Here is a 14,576-nt window from a genome sequence, read left to right on the forward strand (position 1 = left end):
TTTTTGGAAAAAGGCTGCAATGAAACAAAGAGTGAAAAATTTAAAGGGGTCTGAATACTTTCCGTACCCACTGTAAGAAGGTATAGAGTTGCATTATGGGAAATGTTGTCTAGAGTTTTGGGTGCTTAAAGTGTTCATATTCTGCTCATTTTCAGGTTCATAATATTATTTAGAGGTTGTACCAGAATAAGTTTACATGGTTTTATTTTAAAAAAATACCATATTTTTATTGTGCTGCACATTGTTTATGGACTGACTGACTCCTTTTTTTAAATTTACTTGTATACTGACTATAATTTTAATGATGCTTGATGACTTTTTGTTTGTCATGAAAGGCGCTTTAAATAAATGGTATTATTGCTGCAGCTCCTCTTTTCACCCTGTGTGTTGAGCTCTCTGTTTTAGGTACAGAGTGAGGCATCGCACGTCTGTGCCATCTTTGTTGGGAGTTGCACAAGTGCAGTACCTAGGTAAAGACTACTAGCCATTCAGAAGCAGAGTATGAGGGCGTGCCCTGACAGTACCTAGGTAAGGACTACTAGCCAGTCAGAAGCAGAGTACGAGAGCGTGCCACTCTAGCAGCTAGGTGAGCATTATAACATTTGTCTCTGAAGTAAAGGCTGGACTACAGTAGAACTGTTTGGACCAGTTGGGGAACAGTGTTTTCTGTTGGAGACGGTAAGTCCCTTTGGGGGTGCAGGGCTTTTTCACTTTGTAAACCTATAACGTGAACAAAAAAGATAACACGATAAAGGAAAGGGAAAAAGCCAAAAAGCATTATATGACTTTAAGTCTTTGTAGTGAAGCCAAATAGTAGTAGTGCTATTTGGGACCCTGCAAAATTCCCAGTCCTTGCAAAATCTTCTAGCCTGTGACTAAAAACTCTGCAACACTATGACAGGTTGTCTTTAGATGTGACATGGTTGTCTTAAGATGTTTTATTAAATGGTGCCCTGCTACATGTATTTCATAACTAGGTGGTAATATCTAGTTCTACCATGGAAAAAATGCCTTGGTTATCTTGGTTACCTTGTTTCAAGCCGTTCTAGCGTGGTATAGAAAGCCTGAAGGTAGACTCAGCGCCATTTGGGCCAGTTCTCATTAATATTCAACCAGCTGCTGCTGGACTCTGATTGGCTAACAGCCAGCTAGTGGGAGCCTGGTCATCAGCATCCTTTACCCAGCTCATGAATATTAATCAGCTCAGGAAACGTGACGTCATACTGGCTAGCTGTTGTGATTGGTCTGATTTCTCCACTTATTTATTTTCATTGGCTAGAGATGACAGAGGAGGTAGAGATAGTGTCAGACTTTAGTCTTTTTTAAGTGTGTGGTAAGCATACTTTTAGGAGTCCCACAACTTTTCACAATCCTTTAAAGATTTAAGTCACTCATTAGGCATTTCATGTGAGATGAAAAGTTATTGGTCAAATGATTAATCCACTTGAGGCCATGAAATTCAAAGCAATCTGTCTAATATATTTCATTCTGGAGTGGCACGGTAGACCGTCTCACAAGAAGAGGCTTTATGGGTTTGCATGTTCTCCTCTTTCTCTAATTGGGTTTAGGGATGTTCTGTTTTTCGTCCAACAGTCTACAGACCGTGAAGTTAGGTTGAACCACACTAAACTGCCTGTAGATGTGAATGGGTTTGTCTGTTTTTATTACACCTGGTTCCAGTAGTGGGGAAATGACTCAAATTCTTAGTCAAAAGAAACCATACCACCATGTAAAGAATACTCCATTACAAGTAAAAGTCATGCATTCATAAGTGTTCTTAAGTAAAGGTCTCAGAAAGAACCAAGTGTCACAATTAATAGTAGAAAAATGACCTCCATTAGTGTTTAGTAGTAAATTATTACTGATGCTGTATTTATAAGTAAGTACGTTTTCACAGAAACAAATGACAAAGTCTTTTACAAAAAAACGTACACGATGATATTCAAACACGATACGCAAATAAAATGTGCAGACAGGTAAAAAAAAATCCTGTCTAAAAAGGGAGGTAATAATTAAATTTAAAAGAGTCCAGGGAAACCGCAGGCTGTAAGGTTGAATGTGGAGCAAAAAATCTCGATCACCGAGTGCGTGGGATAGACAGTAAACTTGACACATTAGAGGTAAGAGGGGGAGCTGAGGACTATGGGTGAAGTAGTTCAGTGACATGCGTAGATGTCTAACAGTGAGGATTTTGAGGTGAATCCTGAATGCGACAGGGAGCCAGTGAAGAGACCTAAGTACAGGGGTAATGTGAGATCGACCATATCTGACCTAGTGAGTCAGTTATTTGAACCACCTAATGTACAGTTTTCATCTATAGCAATCAATGTTCCATATTTTATCGTAGACTAAATATTAAGTTAATTTTTATTTGTCATATTCAGAATAATAGTGGAAAATTGGTGTGCATGTAAACGTGCTCAATGATGATATAATCCTCTTCAAGACAGTACTTTGATCCATCTTAATGTAGTAGTGGTGTCTTAATGTTGTGATCTTATTGTTGTGGTGTTTTAATTAGGCATCAACCAATACTGTTTTTTCAGGGCCAACACCGATTATTAGTAGTTAATAAAACTGATATTTGGATTGAATGTTACAAACTTCAACACAAAACCTTCAACATAATGCCCTGTAACATTTAGCGCCATATCTTAACGATCTGAGCGCATGGTGTGAAGCGCCTGGCGCAGGTGTGTTTAGGGCGTGTCCAAATCCACTTTTGCCACGGCGGGATAAAGGGTCCGTGCGCCGGGAGCATGGTTCAAACGAGTTCTACTCAGTGTCTTGTTTAATTCATAGGTGTGTTTTTGACGTAACATGCAATCAACCAATCAGAATGTCATCAACCATTCCCTTTTTAAGCCAGGCGAGTTTTTACCTTGGGGCATTGCTATTATGATATGTTATGTAATCTTTTGCATGTATGTGTGTTGCTGCACTGCCCTGTGTGTATATCAAGTATAGTGTGCACGCTATGCATAAGCCTAGGCCCATTTTACTGATGCGCTGTTAAAATCACAATGAAATGCTGCATGATTGACTTTAGACCAGGTTTTTGGCGGTCAATGGCGCGATCACTTCCCGCTGCCTCAAAATAGAAATACGCCCAGAATGCACCTGAACACACCACCCTCTAAGACCAGCACGCCCATGCCCATTTTGATATTCCCTTGTTAGGTTCCCCTTTTGACAGATGTTATTCTCGGTTTCCTGCCCAGGGACTACTGATGAAAATGAGCTTATAGCTAACTCTGATCCTGCTAAGGTGCTGTGCATCGTCCCTGTCATTTAAATATATAAATACAAGAGAACCCCCCCACCAGGAAACAATGCAAAGACAACACGTCCATGGTGTAACCCAAGGCGTAGAGCCACAGCCAGCATGGCACTTCTCTAATGAATGAGTGGAAATTTACCATGTGCACTGATTCCAAACTGATTGTTTCTGTTCTCCCTAAAGTTAGTACCAAATTACATCGTTTTTACAGGAAACAAACTTGGAAATTATTAACAAATGATGCCAGTGAGCTTGAGGGTGAGTTTTAAACATTTTAATAAGTTATTAATTTGTGACACACTTGTTTGGTTTGGGAGGGTCAGCCATTGTAAATCCTCCCATGGAGACCGAGCAGGGTTGGGCTGCCTGTGTGTTTGTACCCATTCTCTTGAGTTATCTGACTTGTTTCAACTGGAATATGTCAACTTTTACACAATACTAAAAATAAAGAACACTTCAATTTTTTTTTCAAATGCTATAAAATTGAATAAGATCCCCCAAAATTAATGAAAGTAGAGATTTGTACTTGCCGAAGAGCGTTGTGTGGAATCAATCATGTTATTTGGGGTAGTTACAATTTGGTTTTTAAAAAGAACATTGATATAGGAAAATGGGTCAATTTGACCAGAGGACAATATGAGGGTTAAATGACATTTTTACATTACTCCCCCACCCCTAGCCCTCTCACCAGCCCACTCCTGGATAGACCGCAGCCCTTCATTCTTCAATCCTCTGAAAATAATCTGTCTGGCTATCACTAGCTTCTTATGTGCTTATCCATCCTGCTTAGGATTGATCCATCTCCCAGAACAAGTCATCTCGGGCTGAATGGAACCTGGGTCTCTGCAGTTGATGTGGTTTATCCTGTACTTTACTTTTGTGGTTTATTTGTCAGGGACAGTGCAGCGCACATTATTACATAAATAATTGTCACAGTCAAAACCATAACAATATGTGTAGATGCATCCACCCATCCATCTTTGTCCTGTCACCCAGTGTTGGGTCGATCCCGAGGCGTTCCCAGGCCAGGTTGGAGTTATAATCTCTGCACCTAGTCCCGGGTCTTCCCCAGGGCCTCCTCCCAGCCGGACGTGCCTGGAACAGGGAGGCACAAAGGGGGAATCCTTAGAAGATGCTCATTTGCAACCTCAGTCCCTGGTCAGGCCTTTCTAAAAACAATAATCCAGATTTAACACACCCAGGCATTAGGCAAAGACAACAGGGACAACACAGTGTGTGCATGAGTGTGTGTGTACATGCTCCTGTGTTTGTGGACCTGACTCAGTGGCTACTTGTTTGTTATCTTTTAGTCAGTGTTTCACCTTTCTATTTAGTGTTTTCAGTTCTGTATCCCAGTCCAACATTCCTAGACTTTATCACAGGACCATGTGCACACCCATTATTAATCTGAACTGCATTCTTCTCAAATATGGGCACTTGTCTGATAGCTGTATCCTGGATGATCAACAGCACAATAAAATACTTGCCATGGAATATATTACAAACGTAGAAATACTGTAAATACTAGGGAGGACAGAGATGCGTGCGATGGTTTTGATCAAAGTCATAAGTAAGTGACGCTGCCCTGCTGCTTGGTGGTGACACCTCTCTGTAAGCTGTAAACCTGATAAAACAACAACAACCTTCTGGACTCTTGGAACTGCGTGTCCTGTTGAATGAGGCGGGGCAACTGGACTGTGGGTGTTCCAGGAGTATATAACAGGACGTGTATCTAAGAATAGGTCTGATTGAACACTCAGGCTGAGATGAGGGAGTGTTGAGTGTGCTTGATGCACTTGGATAACAAGAGGATCACTCAGTGAATCAGCAGATAGCTTCAGGTGAAGGCCGCTAAATCAAAAAGTAATATGATGGTCACAGTGTAACAAGCAGTGGAATTGACTAACTGTCTGCGTATTTGTGTGTCAATTTTAAGGAATTTCACGAGAAGAACAAAGTAAAGGCAGTGGCAAAGACTAAGTCTGTCTCTCCAGGAATGGTAAGGGAATACAATGTAATCCTGCTCTAATATTTCACAGAACAAAAAGGTCTGTTTTCCTCCTGCGGTGGACATACTGTATATGAGTCCGTAAAGTTTGCTTCATGTTGTTTTCTGTTTAGGATGTGGGGCTGTTGGAGATCCCTGCTGAGCTGTCAGCCAGACTTCGCAGTGCAGCAGGTCAGCTTCATAAAATCCCACAGTCTGCACAGGACCCCTTCACTCTATCTGTATTCCAAACCATGCCTTCATTCACTCACTATTTCCTATAAAGTAACCCTAGCTAGACCGTCTGTCCAATTGGAGTTTTCTGGTGCACAGCCAAAACTACTTTGGAACACTTAGCCCTACCCAAGATGATTGTGATTGGTTTAAAGAAATGCCACAGTAGTATAATAGTGAACTATCAGAGATGGATAAAGTAGCCAAAAATCTTACTTAAGTGAAAGTACTGTTACTTCAGAATAATATGACTCAAGTAAAAGTAAAAAGTAGTCATCCATATAGCTACTTAAGTAACTGTTGAGTAACGTATGTTCATCCAATCAATAAAATAAATTAAAATGAGTTGATTACAAAATAGCTTAAATTAGAAATAATCCAAACTGTCAATTTTGTAGCATTTGGAGAAAAAACAACTGGTAAAAGAATTTTAAAAAAGTGTAAAAAAAAAGAAGAGAAAATGTCAATGAAAGTGACAAATGTCAAATAAAGTGGCTAAAATGTGAAAGGATGTTGAAAAAAGTAACGAAAATGTCAAAAATAAAGCTTTAAAAATTTAAGGAAAAACCCACGGATAAAGTAGACAAACGTTGAAAGTGACAAAATCATTGGGGGGGGAGACACAAAAGGGTAAAAAAAGACAACCATAACTTTGATAAAAGGTTTTTCATTTTAAATTTTATAAATGTACAGGTCGGCAGGAAGACAAGTGTTGGAAATAATGGAATTTTATATTTTTTCTGATGTTTTACTTTATTTACATGTTCAAAATAAAGATATAAGGTTTACTCTATATTGCGACCTTTGCCGCGTGCCGTTCCCCCTTTACGTCTTCAGCTGTCATACACAAATTAAGGCCTAAAAGGCCCAAAAAACTATCTAAAAATAAATTAAGAAAAAAGCCCGCTCCATTTTCTTTTTCAGTTTCCGTTGGTCCTTCTTCTCCTTCTTTTCCTCTAAGAAACACAGCCGTGTTGCATTTTGGTAAACAGGAGTAAAACGTAGTGTGCATTATATGTAGTCTACCCTCAAATTAGCTATGAATTGTGGGTATGTGATTGAAATCAACACACCGGCTGTTGCCATAGTGTTTTGTCCGTTTGTGATTGTCGTTTGGTCTCTGTCCACCAGGGCAGCAGCATTCCTCAGGGGTCTCAGAGGTGGCCCCCCCACAGGTCAAGGCAGATCACAAGCTCAGCCTGCCTCTGGATGTAGACAGATACCCATTCTCTCGCTATGCCAAGTCCATATTAAAGGTGAGTAAGTTTGGGCCACACACATATTCAGAATCCAGTCCTGGTTTATTACACTGTAAATCCTGCTCCACCTCACACTTTAGATGGGTGCCCATCAAAATCACGTCCATTTGAACTAGTCAGTTATATTCCGGTATTTGTTGTATACGACCTACTGATGTTTTGTGAAGTTGAACTTATTGAGTAATCTGGGGTCCGTTTCAGAAACAGGTTTAGTGAGAACTCTGAGTTAGTTAACCCTGAGATGAGGGGAGCTCTAACTTTTTTGTTTCAGAAAGGGAGATCAACCCAACCTTAGAAAGAGGGGTAACTCCAGTCCGTTTGATGAAGAAGCTGTATTACTTCTCAGGGAGTTAAACATATGTCGGGAGATAGATATTGAGGCCCGACTATAGATTTATTTTCATTTCCAGATTCCAGAACTACCTATTTGAGCCGTATCGTTTTTCTTCCCAGTCTATCAGATATGTCGATACCGTATCTGTCCTCATATATAACTAACGTCACCCATCGTGGACATGCTCGACATCCCAGCACATTCTTTGTGTCGCATTATGGTCTTTTTTGCAAACGCCAGTTTTCTTTACAAACTTGGTGATGCGGAGCATATTGGTAAAGCCACTGTATGAAGAGCAAACACACTCAGCTGAGTGGATGAGAGAAGATGGATTGTTTTTTTCTTTCTTTGTGAGTTTCCCCATGTTGTGTCCTCCTCAGGATACATGGTGCCAGCCTCAGGGCTACCCCCTCCAGAGATCCCTCACCCCACTGGAGCCTGAAGATGCCAGGACTGCCCTGGAGATTTACAAACTGGTATATGGGTGGCCATTTAGACGTGTGTGTGTGTGTGTGTGTGTGTGTGTGTGTGTGTGTGTGTGTGTGTGTGTGTGTGTGTGTGTGTGTGTGTGTGTGTGTGTGTGTGTGTGTGTGTGTGTGTGTGTGTGTGTGTGTGTGTGTGTGTGTGTGTGTGTGTGTGTGTGTGTGTGTGTGTGTGTGTGTGGTTGATTCACTATGTCACTTGCGCACTTGTGTGTATGTGTGCCAATCAGAGGTTCGAAAGGAAATACCAGGTGAGAAGGGGAATTAGGATCTGAGAAGCCACAGTTTTTCAACCTCAGCTGTGTCCGAGTGAGGTTTTTAGATCTTGTATTCTAGTCTTTAATCCTTCATAGTTAGTCTTTTTGTAGGTTTTATTAAATGTATATATTAAATAATGGATTAACCTTAAAGGTCCCATGACATGATGCTCCTTGGATGCCTTGGACCTTAGTGGTCCCCTAGTACTATATCTGAAGTCTCTTTTATATAGACCTTAGTGGTCCCCTAGTACTGTATCTGAAGTCTCTTTTATATAGATCTTAGTGGTCCCCTAATACTGTATCCGAAGTCTCTTTTATATAGATCTTAGTGGTCCCCTAATACTGTATGTGAAGTCTCTTTTATATAGACCTTAGTGGTCCCTAATACTGTATGTGAAGTCTCTTTTATATAGACCTTAGTGGTCCCTAATACTTTATGTGTCTTCCATGTCTTATTGTCTTCTATTTTTGATTCTCAATCTGTTTCTCCTCAGATCATGCGGTTCACAGGTGAGTCGGACCTCAGCGGCTGGCAAGAACAGATGCTAGGTAACTTCATCGTGGAGAGGGGTCAGAGCCGGCCGGCGCTGCGGGACGAGATCCTGGCCCAGCTGGTTTACCACCTGTGGGGCCTGCAGGAGGAGCAGGACAGTCTGAGGGGCTGGCTGCTGATGGCCTGCTGTCTCAGTGCCTTCACCCCCTCACCAACACTGGACAAACCCCTGCTCAAGTAGGTGCCACGCTTTGGTTACACTGTACATCTACAGCTACAATCTCACAGTATCTAACTGGTTAAATGTCATATGGTATCATACTGTAAATGGCAATGCATTCTGGGAGAAAATAAAGAAGCCAATTGAGGTGGTTCAGGCATCTGGTAAGGATGCCTTCTGGGGGCCTGCCTAGGGAGGCGTTCCAGGCACGTCCAGCTGGGAGGAGGCCTCAGGGAATACTCAGGACTAGGTGGAGGGATTATATCTCCAACCTGGCCGGGGAACGCCTCGGGATCCCCCAGTCGGAGCTAGTTAATGTGGCCCGGGAAAGGAAAGTTGGGGTCTCTTGCTGGAGCTGCTCTGGATGGATGGATGAGTACATGGTGACTGAGACCAGCGCTGCATCTCATAGCTCCTAAATTGCCTCCCAGACTTATCCATTTGTCGCCCTTCCTCATGTCTTAATCCCTCACACACACATACAGAATATACAAGAAATAATAAATAGGATAGAATATAAGCACAAATATTCAATAAAATGAAGATGAAACAAATACTAAGGCAAGAATGTAAAAACTTATTTACACGTTGGAAATCAAAATGTACGAGGTTTTACTTACATAAAGATAACACCTATGTTTGTGCAAGTTGCACTTAGTGCGGTATTGTGATGTATATGAGTGTTATTAAACACTTGTTGTGTTGCCTGGGATAGGAATCATTTCTTTTTGCGGTCAGTGTGACAGCGAAGCTGTCGGAGACACTATCCACTGCCTGGAGAACACTATCTGTCTGAACATGAATCAGTCTGCTGTGCTCCCTGTGCAGGTATGTGTCTGACCACGGTCCAGGGGAGTACCGCTCACTGTGCCAACACAAACTATTGACATCTCTGCAGCTCCCGGCGCCCACAGCCCGCGTCTACCCCCCCACCCAGCTGGAGTGGACCACTAACCAGAGGAAGGGCACCATGCTGCTGGACGTGCACACCTTTAACGGTGAGACCAACAGTAACTACTTTACCATGGAAACAGAAAAATTGTGTTATTGGCAACTGCCTCTTTTAGGCTTGCTCTGCCCCTTTACCTCGCTGCCAACTAGTCACTATACAATAATATTGAGTCTCTATTTTTAACTTATCGTGTACTGACACATTAGATCAGACAGCCCCCTTAAAGCAGTGCACTGCTACTGAACTTGTCTTTGTATACTGGTGTTGTCCCCTCTGGTTTCAAGCATTCAGTGGTGCAACCACTGCCTAAAAAACCCAATCTTGACTCCAATGACCCTAGTAATTATAGACCCATCTCTAAATTATCTTTAATTTCAAAAATCCTAGAAAAGGTACTTTTCCAGAAGATTTCCTCTTTCCTGAATAGTTTTAATACATTGGATAAATTCCAATCAGGCTTCAGAGCCCTCCACCGCACGGAATCCGCCCTACTCAAAGTTTATGATGCCATCTTACTCCCCATTGACTCTCATGTGTGTTGCTCATCCTCCTAGACCTCAGCGCAGCTTTCAACACCACTGACCATGGCATTTTACTCTCTTGCTTTTTGTGTTTTGTTTTTTAGGTTGCAGAGTAATGAATTGAACTCAACTTTTTACTTTTTTGTATTTGCAAATTCTGTTCTATTGTTGTTTTATTCTATGTTACATTATTTGACTTTAATTTTGCCCAACTATATTCATGGACCCTTGCACACTTGTGTATGTGTCTTTAAGGCATACTGATTCTGCCTCCCATGCTCTACCTGTAAAGCACTTTGGGTCAACTGTGCATTTAAATGTGATATACAAATAAAATCACTTGATTTGCAGTGGGAAAATGATCTGCTGTTATAAACCTATAACCCTTGGTTTATTTTTTTTTCTCTCAGATGAGAAGCTGACAACTGAGGTGGGGTCCTGGACCACAGGAGAGCAGATAGCTTCATGGCTCCTTCATTTCAGGTACTACTAAACATGCGATACATCGATCTGAATCAATATTTTTCAATTCAATGATAAGTGAATCAATATCATCTATCAATTGAGTTTTTTTGGTTTCCTTGAGGGTGTCAGTCCGGGTAATGTCTTGAGGTGAGCTATGTGGAAAAATCACTCAAGAGCCCGAGTTACTGATTTCCAACTTAGTTTACTGTCCTGCTACACACACTCCCCCAATCTGCCCCTCTGTTCCAGTCATTTTTTTCTGTGTTTCGTCTAATGTAATGAGTTTTTCTAGTGTCTGTTTATTCTCTGTTGTATGTTAAATGTTATTGGGCCCCCTCCGAAAAGCTTTTAGCAGCTCATTTGGTGTTGCCCTTTTCACGCCTCCTACATATGACCATTGTACCATCTGAAATTGTGTTTTAATGATGCGACAACGATGTGTTAATAAAGTGAAACTGAATGGATGCTATGTAAAAAAAATAGCAGTACACATAATTTAAGACGCGCCTTTATTTTTAAATTCCCACATATGTCCATTCTTTTTATTAAAAATCTCTTCTTTTCATTCTCTTTTAATTGAAAAGAATACTTTGTTTATAACCCAACCAATGTGGTGGCGGGCCGATATTATCAGCCAATTTTAGGCATTTCTAGGCATTAATGTTTCTAAACTGTCATGTGTCATAGAGGGGTGTCTGAGGCGGTGCAGGGCTGGTCAGTGTCTCTTCTGACCGACGATGGCTGGTCAGATCTGGCCGGCTCGGACTTCGTCCTGGATCTTCTGGCTGGCGCTGAAGCTGAAGTGCTGCCACCACCAGGGACTCCCTCCTCTACCAACTCGGACTACCTGTTCAGCAGCCAGGGAGACAGGTACAGCACTGAACAAGGGACTAGTTTTTGGGGCCAATCCAGGATTGTTTGAAAGAGTTTCCTAATTCAATGTGTGTGTCTCTTTCCCTCTAGGATGCCAACTACAGATCTGGATGACTTCATTCCACCGGCGCCTCCCATTCAAGCTCCTGGGCTGCCTCCTTTTGAGGGAAACCCCTGGGGAAGGAACTATCCTCAGGAAGGTAGGCGTGAAATGTAAAGGCATCGGTATCCTTAAAAAAAGGACATTGGACATTATGTTATAGTGCCTTTAGAAACAAAAACTAAATAAACGTAATTTTTTTTGTCACATACTATTGAACTGAACAAAGTACTGAACCCTGCTCTAAACCCCGTACTGAACCCCGTACTGAACCCCATATTGAACTCCTTACTGATCTCCGTACTCTTGCCTGTACCATACTGATCCCCTAACTGTACCAAGTAACGTACTGTACTAAACCCCTTAAGGTCTGCTGCTCTGCTGGCATCTCTCAGGCTTTTTTCATCAATGCCAAATGATGACTCAGTCCTCTGGTCCACATGTCTAGTCAGAACTGACCATGCAATCTTTGATTGGTTTTATTAGGACCCTATTAGCTGTTGCAGAATATCGGCTGCTCTTCCTGGGGTCCACATAAAACATAAAACATTGAAACAGATAACAGCCACAGGATATACAAATAATGATCTCTTCCTACACCCCCCCCCCCCCCCCCCATAATCTGATAAACTAAAAGACTTCTCTTAGTAGAAGAACTCTCATCTCATTCATTCTCCAGAAACAGCAAAACAATCTGTTCTCTTGGTTCATCAGTTACTCTGGATTTGCTTTCACTCAATTGTGTTCCAAGTGACTGTGCTCCAGGTTTTGTAACTGAGACCGTTTTGAACTCAAATGTAATCCGGCGACTTAACGTTGTCCTAACGCAAGGCTCGATTACCAACTGGGCAAAGCAGACAACTGCTCCCTCGACCCTAAACCCTCAGAGCCACTCAAAGGCCACAGGCTGACACAGGGTTTGGTTTGTGGTCAGTTGGTTCACTGTAAACTTGTTTGGCACCACAACATTAAATATTACCTCAAATGAGAAGGCTTGATAACTGGGACCTGCAATATTATCAGATCCCAACCCAGTCTGGTAAACAGGGTTTCTGTGGGGTCATATAAAGTCTAAAATTAAAAAACAAATCAAAATTGTATGCCTTGAAAAGTCTTAAATTCACTTGAGTATTGTTGTTTTTAATTCCCCAAAATAACATGATTGATTCCACACAACCCTCTTTGTCAAATACAAATCTCTACTTTCATTCATTTTTATAGCGTTTGAAAAACAGAAAGTGTTTTTGAAATAGTATTGAGTTAAAGTTGACACGTTCCAGTCTTTTAATTTAATTCCTTTAATTTCAGTCTAGATAATTCCTAATATCTGCTTTTCTAACTCAAACATTAGGTACAATTTCCTACATGTAAGGTTTATTGACCACAAATTCCAAAAATAACTGTAAAACTAAAGTTAATAAGTTAGTGTTACGTAGTGTTAAATGTCACAAAAAGTGACAAACACTGAAAAAAATGGACAAAGATTTAAGAAGAAGTTAAAAACATCATCAATAGAGGTTTCAATTTTTAATTTTGACCGGAAGACAGTACAAGGGATAAAGGGTTATTTTTACCTGGTAGAACAAGAAGTTGCATGATGGACTGGAAGACAGGACAGAGACAGAGACAGGACCCTTACACACAGAGGTAGTATTGGTTTTGTCCCAGGACACTAATGAGTAATTCTGACCTCGTTCAGCTGTTCTAATCTCTCTTCTGCACCTGCAGGCCGTGGGAGACAGATGGATGCCTACGTTGATGACTTGTTTGACCCTGTTCTGGACCAGGGACCTCCGGTCAGTGATTTAGTTGGATTTACAGTATTTTTATTATTTAACTGTAACTAATGTAAATGCAGTACTTGCCTGTCCTGAGGAAGTGTTATAACACAGGATGTATTTTGCAAGCTCGTTAGTCTCTGGTGGCTTGTGCATCTCTGGTTGTATCTTATTACTGTGTGTGTGTGTGTGTGTGTGTGTGTGTGCGTGCGTGCAGGACATGGAAAGAGTAGCCATGCTAAACCGCAGGATGAGAGGAGGAGGAGGGATCGGACCCATGTATGGATCTGGTAGGAAAGCTGGATCTCCTGCTCCATCTTTACAATACAGTCCACACCCTGTGCATTATAACCCTGTGGTGTACTCTATGATGCATTATAAAGCATTCTTAAATGGGCTGTACTCCATGTATTAAAAAATTATGATAGCAGCAAAACCTTTTTTTTTATATGTGAAGATATAGTGCAGTAAGGGCTGTTTGTAATTGGGATAGTAGGTCCGGCTGTGGGTGCATGTTATAACCTAGAGCGCAGATCTTCAACAGGGGGTCCGTAAACCCTAGGGGGTCCTCAGAGTTGCGGTAAGGGGGCCTCCAAATTAATCTTTAAAGGTTTAAAAAAATTTAAATAAAAGATTACTGAAAATATACATCAACGTGAAAGGATACATATTTATTAGTGCTGTCAGTTAAATGTGTTATTAACGGCGTTAACGGAAACCCATTTCAACGGTTCTAGCTAGACTTGAACACTACAGTAGGCTATATGCTGGGGGGGGGGGTCTTTAACACTGCAGTAGGCTATATGCCAATGTTGTCTCTGTAATCATATAAGACAACAATGCAATAAAACGAGGAGACATTTAGAGAACAAGACAAAACGATCCGTGTTCATCAGGCAGCTGTTTCAGACCTGATCCTCCTTCACGGCGCCCTCCGTGATGGGATCCGAAGCATGACTTTTTCTTGTTGTTAGATGGTTTGGACTTCACCGGTCTCATTTTGGAATGAAGTAATATAGTCTCTGTAAACTGTTGATGATAACTGATGGTTCTGTTTTTCAGGAATGCCCATGACAATGCCAGGTTATCCTATGGGTAAGTGAGCAGGTCTCCAAGAATACAAATGCCCTCAATCCATGAATCCTTTTCTAATTGATTGGCTAAAACAGTTTTCTAATTTTAACATTACTTTGTTGCCTCTGCTCAGGAATGGCGGTTAACCCTTCAATGCCCGGCTATGGTGCAACTCCCATGATGCCAACCATGTCGGCCGTACCAACCATGCCAGGTAATATGGGAACCCTTCACCCAGTTAATTCAGAAAATGTAGAGACAATA

At 41.4% G+C, this 14,576-nt stretch overlaps 1 protein-coding gene across 1 annotated transcript in view; it reads left to right on the forward strand.

Moving 5' to 3' along the window:
* myo15b (myosin XVB) overlaps positions 1-14,576 on the forward strand; it is a 56,854-nt gene that overhangs the window by 20,655 nt on the left and 21,623 nt on the right. The window contains exons 25-37 of the mRNA XM_034860883.1: positions 5,217-5,279; positions 5,402-5,459; positions 6,633-6,757; positions 7,475-7,570; positions 8,331-8,566; positions 9,378-9,547; positions 10,433-10,505; positions 11,175-11,357; positions 11,451-11,560; positions 13,189-13,256; positions 13,456-13,528; positions 14,301-14,333; positions 14,446-14,526. Of these exons, the coding sequence (XP_034716774.1) occupies positions 5,217-5,279; positions 5,402-5,459; positions 6,633-6,757; positions 7,475-7,570; positions 8,331-8,566; positions 9,378-9,547; positions 10,433-10,505; positions 11,175-11,357; positions 11,451-11,560; positions 13,189-13,256; positions 13,456-13,528; positions 14,301-14,333; positions 14,446-14,526 (1,369 nt within the window). The remainder of the gene's footprint in view (positions 1-5,216; positions 5,280-5,401; positions 5,460-6,632; positions 6,758-7,474; positions 7,571-8,330; positions 8,567-9,377; positions 9,548-10,432; positions 10,506-11,174; positions 11,358-11,450; positions 11,561-13,188; positions 13,257-13,455; positions 13,529-14,300; positions 14,334-14,445; positions 14,527-14,576) is intronic.

This window comes from Etheostoma cragini, chromosome 21 (genome assembly GCF_013103735.1).
Source record: "Etheostoma cragini isolate CJK2018 chromosome 21, CSU_Ecrag_1.0, whole genome shotgun sequence".
NCBI classification, from domain to species: domain Eukaryota; kingdom Metazoa; phylum Chordata; class Actinopteri; order Perciformes; family Percidae; genus Etheostoma; species Etheostoma cragini.